Genomic DNA, 15623 nt, shown 5'->3' on the forward strand with positions numbered 1-15623 from the left:
TATTTTTTTAAATATATACAGTATAACACACTCAAGCGGTGTTCCAGCACCCAAAATACTTCAAGAGAACAATATCTAAATATGCCTCATGCTCACCAGAAAACTGCATAATTCACTTTTCTGAAATGTATGTCACAAATGTATCAATATACAGTATGAATGTATCAAATGTATCAACAGCAGTACAAGACATTTCAAAATGCATCTTCTTCATTATATGAATTTCAAAATATGCCCCCTACATCTGTTAATAAAAATACTGTTCACTTTTATTTTACATTAAGTATATAACCCTCACTATATAAAATGTAGGGAATATCCATTTTAGGAAAATCCATAAGTTCAGTGTTATTTGCATTAATGGTCTTATAATTCTCTCTAGTCTAGTCATACTGTACATTGAAGTACTTGTGTAAACCAAAAATTTGAATACTAAAACCAGTATTTATAATTCAGTATTTTTGTACTGCAGGAATCTTCCCATAAAAAATATGGAAAATATTAACACGTATTCACTCTAACAAGAAGGAGATGGGGTCTATCAAACTGTCTTTTTGCTGCTGGCAGGCTCTGTCCTGTCTACTAAATAGAGTAGGAAAGAAAACTTACAATTTCCCTGTGGTTGTGCTCAGTTCTCCCACATGTCACCCTATCAGGGATTTCCAGTTGACAAAACAAGAGTCTCTTGTACCTCAAAAAAAAAAAACTCTCGTAGAGGAAATAGATTCTCACAAAACCATGTCCGCAATTTATGAAACCAACAGCAGTACAGAGCAACGGAGGCTCAATTATTGGAGAGCAATGGGCTTCCAAGTGTGTCAGGTTTGTGCTTGGGCGCCTGCAAGCAGACAATCTCATCCTTTGCAGCTGAGTGGTATGCCACTCAGGGACTGATTTAAAGACATGTTCCGCTATGTGTGCAAGCTTCCCAGATATACAGTACTGCCTCCTGTGTCAACATCAGTGAGACTGAGGGAATGAAATTCTGGGGACCAGACAGCTAAACCTTACTTTGACTCACTGTATCTCTTCTAATGGGACACTATCAGTGCTGCTACTCTAAGTCGCTGCCACGCTGCCCTATACCAACTTCAAGTTTTGCCTAGTTTGCCTTTTATTATTCCATCCCCAGATTTGATTAAAGGTAGGCTAGGACTATAAAACAGGGGCTCCTTTCTTTTTAAGGTAGAGTACATCACGAACAAAAAGAAGGTTCATCTATCCATCCAGTTTTTAACCGCTTCTTTCAAGTCAGGGTTGCAAGGGAGCCAAAGTCCATCCCAGAAAGCAACAGGCACATTGCGGGATACACCCTGGATGGGACCATCACAGAGCAGAGGCACAAATACAGACACACATACATACACTCAAATATAGAGGCCTGGAGTACACTTTACACTTATACCAGGCCCAATTTTCCCAGAAGCCAATTTATTTAGCAGTATGTCTTTGGACTGTGATAAGAAAGTGGAGCACCCAGAGAAAACCCATGCAAACGCATAAACTTCAAACAGATATCACTCCCGGTCCAGAACTGAACTCAGGGCCCAAGTGCAGTAATGCTAACCACTGCACCATTGTGCTGCCTGAGCAAGATTCACATACAGAAACTACAAAAATAGGGATGTCAGTCCCTCTTGACTGATGGTATTTGGTCTGGATTCATGCACACAAAGGCTCTTCCTGAGAAAAGTCACATAGGAATGTGACGCACTTTGGAAACCTCCAATAAAAAAATCAAGAGGACAACCTATAAGCTTTAGAAAGGAAAAGGAAATTTCAAGAAATGCAAAGCAATGCTGAAGGGAATTGCTATGGAAGTGAAATTATACTGCAACAAAGAAGCAGAAACTAAAAAGCCATTATTCAGTCTTGTGATTCATTTTTTTCTTCTCTTAAGTCTGCTCTCATACCCCCTACTGCTGTTGCCATTAAAGTAGTGAGTAAAGACAGCACAAGAGCGCATGCCCCAGCAGGGAGTCTAATTTAGGCACCCAGTAGACTGGGACGTCTAGCGGATCTCAGTGAATTAGCTGTGCAACACTATTTCATTCTCAAAGGGCCTTTGTGATCTTCAGCTGGAAAAACTGAATTCATGCACTGGGGAGAAAACAGTAGAACACCTGGTAATCCCCCCCCCTCATTCAGAGCAACATTTTTTATATGGACCAATTATTTCAAACTGGGGAAAAAAACAGAATGGAGAGCCCTTATGCTTACTTACTTCTAAAGTAAAGAAAATAATATTTTCATTCAAATTGCAAATAAAATGCACAAAACCTTATATATAAACTGTCAGATTACCACTGAGACACAAAAACAGTGTCTATCATCAGGTAGTTAATTCTGTTTCTTATTTTAGTTAATTCTAATATTATAATGGTCACAAAGAATTCAGACATTGGACACCAAAAATTACAGATAGAAACCCCCAAATCACTCAGCCTGCTTAACCGCATGTTCCGTATTGGGTATGTCAAAGCTGGCTCCTGAATATGTGTCAGGATTCTACAGAAAGAACAAGAGAAATACAGAGCTTCACAACTTGACAATTAGGCTGAATAAATCAATACCATTATTTATAAAAGGGAACAAACCCATTTTATATTACAAAGATTATACTATATACAGTAAGTGAGAAAGTGAAAGTTTAAGAAAAGTGCATACTTATAATTAAAATGTTCTATAATTCAAAAACGTATTATGAGAGCCTCAGTAATACTGAACCTGTTTGTACAGAGTAAAGATTCAGGAAGTAAAATTGGCACTTTAGATCTACTGTATATTAGTAAAATATCCAGCATTGTTTCAAATTATTACTGTTTTTATCTTACAAATACATGAATGTTGTACTATTTCATGATTATATCATGATTACCTGACAACAAAAGGGTCAGATAACTTCTTCAGTACTGAAAACAATGAGCTTCAGAATGCCCTAGGGGTTTGGTTTTTTTTGCCCTTGAGTTCTTTTTAGGACCTTCTAATAATCTTTTTTACAAGTAACCCTATGGTGAAAAGAAAATTCAAAAGCAGTAACTTTCTAAAAATATTGTTATAATATTTATTCAAGTAGATTGTCAAAACCTAGCTGTAGGTTTGATCTGATGTATTAGTTCTGCATGCATTGTAAAAGGAGGTTTAAAAAAAGACTAAGGCATCAATCAAATGAGTGTCTAAAAATGGACAAATTAGCTACTTACTGAAACGTGGAGACCTTCCTTAAACAACCACAATACCATTTTTGATTGTATGGCCTCTGGCAATTTGTGTTGAAAAAAAGTTATCAATACTATGCTCTCGATTTGGTAAGTACCTTAACACACGTGCTTCTTTAAGTCTGAATAATACATTAAACATTTCAGAATGAATATGTTTCCTACACTAAGGGCAGAATGGTCATTAAGTATTAAAACATCATGGCTTCTTTTCTTTTTTCAGGTGTGGGCTATCTCAGACAGTAATATGTGAAAAGGTCTGTGAAACAATGGAACAATAGGTATTAATCATTTATATTAAACAGTAAAATCAAATGTACAGTATTGCAAAACTCACTAAAGCACAATACAATGATCTCCATTTACAATTTTGATATGCTGTAATCTTTTCTAACCTTTGGCATTGCTTATACCTAAACTCAAGCTAAGTGATTTTATCTGCATCCTCATTGGTTGTACCTGAGTTTTAAGGGATACCTTAGCAATCTATGGGAGAATTCTGCAAGTAGTACAAAAATACAATACAATCAGGTGAAATTAGGAAATAAAAAAACGGAACCTACAGTTGCTTTTGAGACACTTAGATTTTATATCAGATCAAACCTAAAGCTTAGATAGCCACTTGGAAAGGGTAGAAGGGAAAACTGGCACTGTTTGTTTGTTAGACTATGTGAGGAGCCATTTCTTCTGTGGAAGAAATATAGCTTGGTGACAACAAAAAGAAAGCAAGAGGACATAAAAAAGATTGGTGTCTCACAGAAAAGTCTGTCCAGGTTGCTGGCAGAGAAACTCACTTCAATGATTTGTGCACATACAATATAAACATAAATAAACACGTATTGATTATATATATAAATGTAAGTTTAAACTATATTGTATTCCTCTGCCTGCTAGAGACATACAATATGTATTCATTATTTGTTTACCACTGGATCAGAGTCAAAGTCTACTTTTTATTTGTTGTTTATTGTTTTTAATTTAGTACTATTTTTTTAGTAAAGGATGGTCCTTAATAAAATAAAAATACAGGCACAATGTATGGGAAAAAACATTAAGTGTCAAAAAGTGGAAACTGTCAAAAGATTAATCCTGATATTCTCTACAAATAATGTAACCCATTTGCATGGATGAACACTTACAGTAAGAGTTGCATAAAACTGAAGAGCTACATGCTCAAACCTGTGTTTTGCAGTTCTAAATTCAGACTTAATTATGAAAGCAGAAAATAGTAAAAACACAGTACAGTTGAAAAACTAAAGTTTATTTTAAATTGTATCATATTCATTAAATATCATATTTATCCAAGTGGAGTTGAAATCCCAGAAGTGTCTGGAAAATCTTTGCTCTCATCATCTGAAATGTTTAACCAATGTATTGCTTTTAATATTTTATCATTGACATCACAATTACAATCAATCCACTCCAAGTTAACTTTTATTTCTGTTTGATTGGGGTCCCTAAGGAAAACAATATACTGAAAAGAGATCTCCCAACTGCAAAAAGTCAGAGATTTCCTGCTGTACGTTATGACCATTATCGATTCGTTCAAGAACAAGATTTTTGTCCACCTGCCAACAGATTACTGTAATCAGTATGTCAATAATAGTAGAAGTCACCTACAGCTAGTTCTCTCTAAGGTCAAAGAAAGATTTCCTCAGGATATCTGGATTTTTTTCCACATTGCAAAGGGTTGCTTTTTAATATTGATCAGATGGCCATCGATCTATCTTATCTGCTTTCAACAGAGGCTTGGCTAGTGCTGAAGGGAGCATACGTGATGAAGGTCTTGAAGGAGTAGGAAATGTCATTTGTGACCTTAAACATGGATACTTTTATGGGTTTAATGTATATACAGCATACTTGTCTAAGATGAAGGGAAGTACTGATGAAGAGCCCTGCCATTCTCCTTTAGTGAAAAAAAAATTAATCACTTTTCCACAAATCAAATGCCTCATTGTTCATTTTAATAAGAATTGTTCTCAGTAATAACAAGAAAAAAGCATTTAGGTAGTGCTTCAACTTCAACCGCTCACATATCTTGTTAAAGTGCCAAAAGAACTGTGAGGTGTTTTTATTCCTGCTACAATTTGTGAAGGAGTTGACAGAGATATGCTGCAATTTATTGTCAGCAGTAAGGTGAGTCTCAAATAAATTCTCTTAGCTGGGGTTACTGGAATAGCTGATTAAATCTGTAGTCAACAACATCACGAGTAATAGCATCTATCAAGCAAAAACCAATGGATACCACAGGTTTTTCTAAACTGATGTCCAAGCACAACACTACTGTACCAGAGCCAAAACAGCTTGTTTACTAAACAACAGTGCCTAGGTGAGCCTGATAACATATGGCCATTTAGATTGATTGTTTTCTGAGCCCTAATACATCTCGCTGGCTTACTCTACACAGCCTGTTTATTTTAGTGCATTACATACTGTGTAGAGCTGCATTAAATGACAAGCTCCATTAGAATAATAATGACTACACAGTTAAAATAATGTGTGACTTACTTACTGCCCTTACGTTTAAGACTTTGTTTTCTTTAACATTGCTTCCAGCGATGCTAAGTCCTTTCTCTTTTACAATATTACAATACATTTCTTATTTGCTGGACATTTGCTTCATACTGAGATTTGACAGGTAGGCATGATCTGAGATGGTGTGGCAGCTTACGCCCAGAACAAAGAAATGGTACCAGCAAATATTTTAATTCAGTGGTACGGACAGTTTATAACAAGAACAGGAATAACCTCTGAAGACAAAGTTGTGTTATAAATTCTGGTCTCGTTCTCATCGTGGAGAAGCAATCTTCTAACTTGAAAAAAAAACTGAAATTACAAAACATAGATTTATCTCAATATAGGTTCAGAGTAACAAAGGACAAAATTCTATTTTGCAATCAAACACATTCCAGATGGAGCAAAGAATTACAAATCAATAGTTTCCCCAGAGATCCTTTTTCATAAGGCAATGAGTTGTTGTATACAAAACAAAATAATAATTTACATAAACTCTGTGTAACTAAGAATCATTTTTAGAATTTAATGGGAAAAGATGGACCTTGGCTGTCAATGCATATGCATTTATAATGAATTTTACACATAAAATGACAGAATCAAAGATTCTTCTTCTTTGATAGTTTTCTTCTGTAGTGACTATATTGTCTAGACATTGACCCAGTGACCAATAGAAACCCACTTCATTTTAGAACATTTGATTTCAACCTAGAAAGTACCATAATCTGGAGGAAAAAAAGACAAGAACTTTAGAAGTTCTACTTTCTAAAATGTAACTGTTCCTAGCTGCAGTTTATTGGAATACAATCCTGCAATTATCTTAGATGTTGTACAGTTGAACATTTTCTTGGCTAGACATGATTTTGCATTGACTCTGTGATTAGATGATTGACTTTTATGTATTCTGAAGGTTTTGCATTCCAAATTCAAGAATACTGTATGTAGTATTGAATTGCACATTTTTCATAAGGCAATGAGTTGTTGTATACAAAACAAAATAATAATTTACATAAACTCTGTGTAACTAAGAATCATTTTTAGAATGTAATGGGAAAAGATGGACCTTGGCTGTCAATGCATATGCATTTATAATGAATTTTACACATAAAATGACAGAATAACACACTTTACCTGTTGGAGCACACATTTTGATTTGAAGTAGAAAATACAGCAGTAGGAAACTTCTGCTTAATTTACAGTTATTCTTACAATATCACTGATTCAGCAACATTTCAGAGCTTCAGCAGAAGACAGGAAGACAGGAGACAAGGGGTTCTTAAAAGGTTACTGTTTTATTTTTATTTTACTTTATTTTACTTTGAGTGTCAGTAATGAAAAGAGTCTTACCTCTGCACTCATTCCCATTATCTGGTTCGTAGCCAGCTTTGCAGGTGCAGCTCCCGATGGGCACCATCCATTCGCCATCTCCATTGCAGTACAGTTTAATGGGCACGTCCACCTCCTCCGAGTTGGTGATGCAGGTACCTCGTGCAATAACCAGTGAGGTGCTCTCAGCGCCTGTCATGGTCTCAGGGAAGATAGCGAAGTTCTGCACAATACTGGGGCACTTCTTGTAAAAGACACGGACAGACAGCAGGGACATGCAGGCACCGTAATCCTGGAAGGCCAAGTAGAAGCCATTCTTGGTGAGGGGGCCAAAACTGCGCACCTCGGTGTTGACCTTCATCAGCCGCCCTCCAAAATCTACCTGCGAGAAGCTCTCGTCGGCCGCAATGGTGTCCACTTTGAGATAGGGAGCCTCCGTCCAGAAAGCTGTGCCTTTAGTGGCAATGACTGAATCTGTCTCATAATAGTAGAGGTTGAAGGTCTCCTTGCAGGAGCCGGGCACGTTGGGGATGCTGCTGCAGTCACGGACTGTGAAGCGCATCTCCACGTAGATGCGCTGGGCACTCCTGCGATCGATGAAGGTCGTCAGCAGCCAGTTGTTCTGGCTGGACTCGAATACATTGCAGACCTGGTAAGTGCGGATTGTGTTCAGGTTCTCGTCGTACCCGCTCACTTCTTCCCACTGTGGGGGAGAGAAAACAAGCGATATGAGACAAAGGAATCAGCCCAAGCACTTACTGCTGCCACTTCTCTCTGTCCTTGTCCGTTGGACAACATGTTAGAATTATTGTAAGGAGGAATGTAGACAATGACTGTGCCTACTGCTCCATAAAAAACAATTAGGCAAGTGTCATCTGTGGAGTTAATGGTGAATTAAGTGACATGCTCAGTTGCTGCAGTTCAGAAGGTCAATGTATGATGTGTAGTTCTTACTAAGAAAAATCATGTTCTCATTATACTAGAATTCCCTTTTCATTCTTTCTTCATTCTTGTTTCTTAACTTTCTGATGGTTCTATAACCATATGACAAAGTTCACAAAGACAAGTCGTTAGCTCATATCACCAATTAAAGACACAGACGTAATTTTGATAAATGGGGCCTCCATTTCTGCCATTTTCCGTCTGTTTCTACTTCACTCGAGAAGCAGATTCCTCAAAGGACTTGCAAAGGAAAGATTAAAGTTACCTCCCAGATTCCAATTTTAAAATTCACCAAGAACCACATTTGGTTTCCTTTCTGGATCAGTAAGTGTACACACCGAAAGTGTACTTAATCATCCACCATTCCGTTTTCAGTCAATTTTTCCTGGTGAGGGTGAAGGTGATAAATGTACTTACCTTTGATCAATAAGTGATTACATGTCCTATCATTGATACACTTCTTTGATAGTTTTCTTCTGTAGTGACTATATTGTCTAGACATTGACCCAGTGACCATTAGAAACCCACTTAATTTTAGAACACTTGATTTCAACCTAGGAAGCACCATAATCTGGAGGAAAAAAAGACAAGAACTTTAGAAGTTCTACTTTCTAAAATGTAACTGTTCCTAGCTGCAGTTTATTGGAATACAATCCTGCAATTATCTTAGATGTTGTACAGCTGAAAATTTTCTTGGCTAGACATGATTTTGCATTGACTCTGTGATTAGATGATTGACTTTATGTATTCTGAAGGTTTTGCATTCCAAATTCAAGAATACTGTATGTAGTATTGAACTGCACTTAGACAAAATTGACTGCAAAGTACAAATAGCATTGGAGACTAATGGAGTCTTTTTAAGATACTGTAGTTACATTCACAGTACTTTAACCGGCATATTAGGATTTGTATGAGTTATAAGTACAGCAATACTATTCCTGCCAGACCATTAAATCGAGCTGCTCACTTTGGTATCAGGCTAGCCACTGTTAACAGACCACTTTTACACTGCTAAAGCAATCACTGGAATTATGCACTGTGTGCAATATGTTAAAAATAGCTCCTCAGAAATACTACTAGAGCATAAAAAGGAACATTAACAGTTGCAAGGCCTGTGAATGGATATACAATATTTCTCTGCTTAGAAATAGGAGAAAACTGCAGTACACAACTGGGTGGGGTGATGCACTGCAGCCATTTTACACTAGCAGCCCCACTTTACAGCTGATCATGTGGAGAAGTGAGAAATTGCTTCACTGACTGAATCGAGAGGGGAACTTTAGGAAAGCCAGGTTGTACAAGCCAAGATTGGAATTCAGCCAGGACAGCAGGGTTAACACCCCCCTTCTTTCAAAAAGAGCTATGGGACCTTTTAATGAATAGTCAGGACCCCATTTTAATGTCTCATTCAATGGATAACATCTAGAGTTTAGTTCCATTCAAAATGCTGGGACATAAATTTGGAAATTCTGGTCCAGAGGAAAGAGCTCCATCTACTGGTCCACTGACACCACTTGCAGCAGCAACCTATGAAGCTGGTAAACAATTGCGGTAAACAAACATTCTAGTGGCAGGCAAATAAATCTTGTTTATGGAAATCCAAAACTGAGCATATTTTTTTTTTGTTTTCCTGCTGTTGGCCATAATGTATCTCCATCCTAATCAGCAGTGACACTGTTACTGCTGAAGGTCAGCCTGGCGAAGCACAGAAGAGCTCCAAATTATACTTGGTTAAAATGCTCTACTTTTTTCATTGTACAATAAATCCGGAAATTCTTTATTATTACTGTTCAAACAGCAGATGTTCCCTGAAAGGTGCTAAATTATAAAACCCCCTCCTTCCTCTCTACTATTGTTTTAACACCACATTCTGATTAACTCCTAATCCACTTCAGATGCTTTCTCCACTATGGATAATTATTTCATAATCTAAGATTACTTTAAACTTAATGCCTCATCAATCTATACACTCAGAAAAGCAATAAAGTCTTGTTTTAACAGACTCAAGGATAGGTAGAGAAATGAACCCAGGTCAACTGTTCTTCTGTTTTCCATCCATTTCTTTTGTCCAGTTTTAGTTTTAATGTTGAAGGTTTCTATAGGTCTTGTCATAATCTGTCCAGAGTGCAAAAAATATATAAGTCAACCATCAACATAAAACATACATAATCCTGAGGGTTAGCAGACACACAATCCTTAAATCCAACTGCAACAGTCTCACTTAACAAGTGAAAACTCAAGAGGCCTCATTAACGTGAACACAGGACTTCATATTATATGCTTAAAACTGGAAAGAAAAAAAGGCTTTGGCACAGGAGCTCAAAAATGAAACGAAGAGCAGACCTCATTACTAGGATTTAGGACATAAGGATGGGAGCCTTTTTTAGGCAATGGGATTCTGAAAAGAAACTGGAATCCTAGTTAGCTGGAGTTTAGATCAGCCTACTTTTCAGAACCTCAGCAGTAGTGACTGGTGGAATGACAAGAAGCCAAGAGATAATAGCCCTTCACAGCTTTTCTAGCAATCAATGGGTGCATGAGAGCAGGGACTGTCGCTAAGGAGATGATATATACCTTTGATTATGTAAAGCTGCCAGCAGAGCACATTCCGTCATCCCACGAGTCACCAAAAAGACAGGCAAAGGGAATGAATTACTAATGTATGTTTATATATGCTACAGGGCACAATAGCAGGCGTTTCTTGTTATGAGGAGTCTTAACTCCACAAAAGCAGCTTGGCTTTTTCTTTTGTTTCATGACAGATAATCAGCCAGAATAATAGTTTTGAATATTAATTTATACAGAAGCCTTAGCATGCTACAAAGTTTTTAGTTTTGAGGGAAAATAAGCCCTTGACTTTTGTATGTGTCTTTTAAAAAGGTGAAGCTGTATGAATTGAAGAAAATCTGTGGCCTATTTTTCTTTCTTAACCAAATTTAAAGGCAGCAGACAGTACTATGGAATAATACGAACCTCAACGGCAGCAGGTGCGGTGAGGATATAAATTAAGTGTAATGGGAACAATAATATCAAGGCTGTGGAGAAAGGGTTTCACCGCCCTTTATTAAATATGTGAGAAAAAAGAATTCAGGTCATGCTCCAGATCTATATAAAACATATGAAAAAAAGATACAATATAAATGAAATATCTACAGTAGTGAGGGAATTTCTTACAACACAATGTTTGTTTTTTGTTCATTAGCCAGAAAACATTTGTCAGCCAGCAACACAAAAACATATTTTCATGATATTATGTACAAACACTGAAAACAGTTTATATTTAGACAGACTCCACACCTATCTGTATTTCCTAAAACAAGACTAATTGCTGCAACGTGTTCTTGATTTTGTGAATGTATGCTTTAAATTCTGCATGATATATTGAAATCTATTGGCAAACACAGATACATTTCAAGCTATAGAACCCAGAATTAAACATTTTCTAGCAAACAGAAGGGAAATTAGAGTATTTCATCCTCAAAAGATCCTGACAGTGAATAGAAAGAAGAAGAGAGTAACTGCCATTTGGATATCTGCTTCCATCAGCATTTAATGGTATAAATCATTTTTTTCCAGTTTCTGCCATATAAAAGCTCTATTTTCTTCACAAATACTGGGCAGTATGTTGACAACATGTCGGCTTAAGCACACACAGATTTAATGCTGATGAATACAGAAAATAAAACCTTACTTTGCCTGATGTACTCATTATTGTTATCGTACAGTAGCTTAACATGCTGGCATTAAGAACTTTAAAATACAAAAAAGCTCCACTAACAGTTGTTTGGCTGTAATGGCGGGGAGGGAATAGGAAGTTGTATGAGCTGACATGATTAATGAGTTTACAGAAATCCAAGGCACAAACGAAGCCTCTTTTGTGTCTCTTGCTATCTCCTCGCCTTTCTGCCGAAATGACCATTCATCAGAATTAGAATGATCTGTCCCTTTCAACACCGGCCATTAATATACTGTGTAACAGAATGTTCTCTACCAAGAACTGTTCATTTGTCCCGCCCATGATGGTGGTAATATTTTACAACCCAACGACAGCATTTAAATAATAAACACTGCTATCATTATGGTTGCTATATTTCAATTCATGAAAGGGGAGACAGTGTTATATGGAGGAAAATGTGAAAAGTATGCCTCTGCTATGCCTGTGTCCAGCAGGTACCACCATACAACAAAACAGTCCCGCCCACACAGCACAGACATAATAGAGATATGTCAAATGGAGAGTGATGAGAACTTATAATAGTGTTCTGTACTGCGTCTGTCAAAAAAACACAACCACTTTGTAAATTGCAAAGAGGATTAATGTCTGTAATTTAACTACAATTATATTAGCCCTAAGTGCATTGGGACAAAAAAAGCTTTGAGAGTTAGTCCACGGCAACCTCAATTTAATTTAAAAAATAAGACTGACAACTTACACTCCTTATTAGGCCCTCTAATTCATAAACAAAGATACAAAAGACCTTCACATTAAAATCCCAGTGAAACCACACATACAGTAGTTGCTGGGACTCCTCAAAAGAAGGTGTTTCGAAGGCATTCGAATTGCCATTAAACCAAAACAATAGTTCTAATCTTGAATCTTGAATTGACTAGGATAAAAGTATACTTCTAAATACTGTATATTTATGTTATTGCATTTTTCTTACTGAGGTAAAGACAAATTACGTGCTTTGTGCTTTCTCTATTTTGAGATCGCCTGTATCATTGCCATGATCTCCTGTGCAAGCATGGGGAAAAGGACTATAAATGCACTCCTAACATTTTTGAGCTGCAATGTGACAGTTGTCTAGTGACTTTTAAGACATTTAGCACACACGAGTTTCTGCAATGTGTTTCTGCTGTGTTACTGATGTTAGTTCAAACTCATTCATGGCTGTTAGGCCTCAGGCATTGCTGCTATGTGGCAAGATGAGACTGCCCTGACCCATTCATGCTCCTCCCACCCCCGGTGGTGAAGGACCAGCTGTGCTCTACAATATTTGGGGATCACAGTGAGAGCTGACCACTAGTACCACTGGCCCATTTTCCTGTTTTCTAAGCATGCAGTTTGCTGTTTGAGCAAATTAGTCTCAGCTGTCTACACTTTCTCAAGTAAATGTTGCCAACGAGTGCGACTTTCTGTATCTGAGGGATGTCATCTATTTATCCCTGTTCTCTGTTTTATTTTAGAGTCCTGCATTTAAAAGATCTATTAGCAGTGATTAGTTTCATTTTTATTTATTAGTTATAATGCTTTCAATTTAACTATTATAATGCTTTAAAATTTAACTATTACCAATAACATAGTAATAACATTTAATATGTTTATGTTTAAAATGACTTAATGACAGATCCTTGAGCTACAGTCTTCTATAGTCTATTCTTGTAAGCACATTACACCCTTGCCAGTTTGTGAGAACACACTGGAGGCTCTAACATTATGTGGCTTTTAAAGAATACAGCATCTCCCCTGACACAGTCTAATTATACAGCAGTTGCACTGAAAATGGCAATTTAACAATAACCAAAAAGATAATTACTCTGTGTACTTCTTAATTGAAAGTGATACACTCTCTAATTATTTTCATTTGTTGAACAGCCTTCTTCTCAGACAGACACGTCGTGCTTCTATTGTAAGCATTATGCAATATGCCAAATAAACAGCATGTGTGTGCAATTTATACTCAGTTTGTTTCCATTGCTTACCTTTTCCATTCAGCCCAAAGGCATGGCTTTTTTAAAACTAACCATTTTGTTTAAATTAAACATACACATAGAAACTTTGAATAAGAAGAGGGAATTTTAGATGGGGAAAGGGGTATCAGGATATCTGTGAATATCACTGGTACAAAGGTACAATAATACTGATTTGATCAAGAACATAGAGAGCTCACTCTATAATCACTCATTTTAATATACACATGTTTTGTGCTTCCCCAGATCAGTTGCTTAAAGGCATTTTTTTCCAACCAACAATTGCTAAGGCAGGAAACAGTGATCTCAAGGGTATTCAATACAATCTACTAAAAAATAAATCAGTTTTGTAATGCACAGCCATTCAAGACATCAATAAAAATAACTGCCCCCGATCATCCAGTGTTCGCTCTGAGATAAAGGAGTTCTGTAACGCTTATGTCAATTGTGTATCCACTCATGACACCTTACTATGTAAAGCTCACTCTCATTCACCCCAAGAATGGCTTATACTATTTCAGTGAAACATACTATTATGAAAATTGATTTTTATAAGACCACAACTCTCATTAAACATCCGCAGACTCCCTTTTTCCCCAGTGTAAATAATGCATCAGTAGTGTTTACTTTTTGCTGATGTAAATATGGTTTAGCAGCAGCTGCACAAAGACAACACTGTCACACACTTGTTGTGTTTAGGCTAATGCCCAACTAGGACAGAGGCCAATTTTTAGCTGCTTTGTTTGCAAGCGAGGAATGAGACTTAAAGGAATTTCTTTAATCATTTCTATCATTCCATTTTTTTGCATATCTTATTCTGCATGCTCTGTGTGAGCTCTCTTTCTGTTGTGATTGTTCTTGACCTTGTTTGATTGTGAGTAATGTGAGGTGGGGAAACAAATTAGTGGCTCATAGTGATCTGAGGCCTGATGCTGAATGTGAAATGCAACTTGTGCAACAGAAATGAGGTACCATATATTTCTTTGAGAAGTCTTTTAACACATTATAATAATTGAAATCATCATAGAAAAATATTTTTAAAATACTTCAGAATGTCAGATGTGGAGCTTCTTTATTATACTGCAATTACGATCTCAACATACTGTAGCATTTTTTTCCCTGTCCTTGTCCATATACTAAAGGTAAATTATGTATCAAGAAAAATACAGCTTCAAATAAACTGATTGATTGAAAAAAGAACTGATCTATCAACCACAACACTTTGTTACCAACAAAACAATTTAGCAATGTTTTCTTAACAAAGTCCTAGGTGCAGCTAAGAGGTAAGCTAAGTATTTTTCCATTTTCTGAGGTTCACTGATTGAGTTGACCTGCTTTCTACTGACAGCACATTTCAGAATTAAAAGTAAAATCCATCCAAATGAAGGACAGTGGATTGGGTTTTTTTTTGCCATCAAGTGTGATGTGGCTGCTTTATCCATTACTTATTAATTATTTGGTTTACTGGGAAAGGCAAGGCTGTCGTTAATTGAAAGTGTTGTTCAAGCATACTCTACAGCCTTGAGAATAAAGCTTTATTATAAGGCTTTAGATATTATCCACATTACAGGTCTTGGAGGCCTTATACAGCTTTGCAAAGAGTGATTTAGATTGTGCCAAGCTCAGCAAATCAATTCCATGCTTTAAGTTACAATAAATATGACGTTTCTGTAAAAACATTTCTCTGCATTTTATTTTCCCTGGTAAACAGGGAACAAAATATTTTGGTAATGTACAGTACAGTCCTGTCCTTTGGTAAACAGCTGTTCGTGTTACAGTTTTGCAAAGGATTAATCAGGTGCATCAGCTAAGATTTACTGTTTCAATTCAAAGAAAAGTGGTTTCAGCTCCCAAGGTTCTCATTAATGCTATAAAAACAAGTGAAAAAATTTAACGTTTTTAAAAAAACAAAATAGTCCTTAAATGGCATCA

General features: G+C 36.6%; 1 protein-coding gene across 2 annotated transcripts in view; it reads right to left on the reverse strand.

Moving 5' to 3' along the window:
* The window catches only part of ephb1 (EPH receptor B1), a 207052-nt gene that overhangs the window by 112831 nt on the left and 78598 nt on the right, over positions 1-15623 (reverse strand). For both annotated transcript variants that reach the window (XR_016090951.1, XM_088913568.1), the window contains exon 3: positions 7080-7761. Coding sequence is in view for 1 of the 2 variants with exons in the window: in XM_088913568.1 (XP_088769694.1) it covers positions 7080-7761 (682 nt within the window). In the remaining variant the exon portion in view is untranslated. The remainder of the gene's footprint in view (positions 1-7079; positions 7762-15623) is intronic.

The sequence above is a fragment of the Atractosteus spatula genome, chromosome 4 (assembly GCF_055471065.1).
Source record: "Atractosteus spatula isolate fAtrSpa1 chromosome 4, fAtrSpa1.hap1, whole genome shotgun sequence".
In the NCBI taxonomy this organism is placed as follows: Eukaryota; Metazoa; Chordata; class Actinopteri; order Semionotiformes; family Lepisosteidae; genus Atractosteus; species Atractosteus spatula.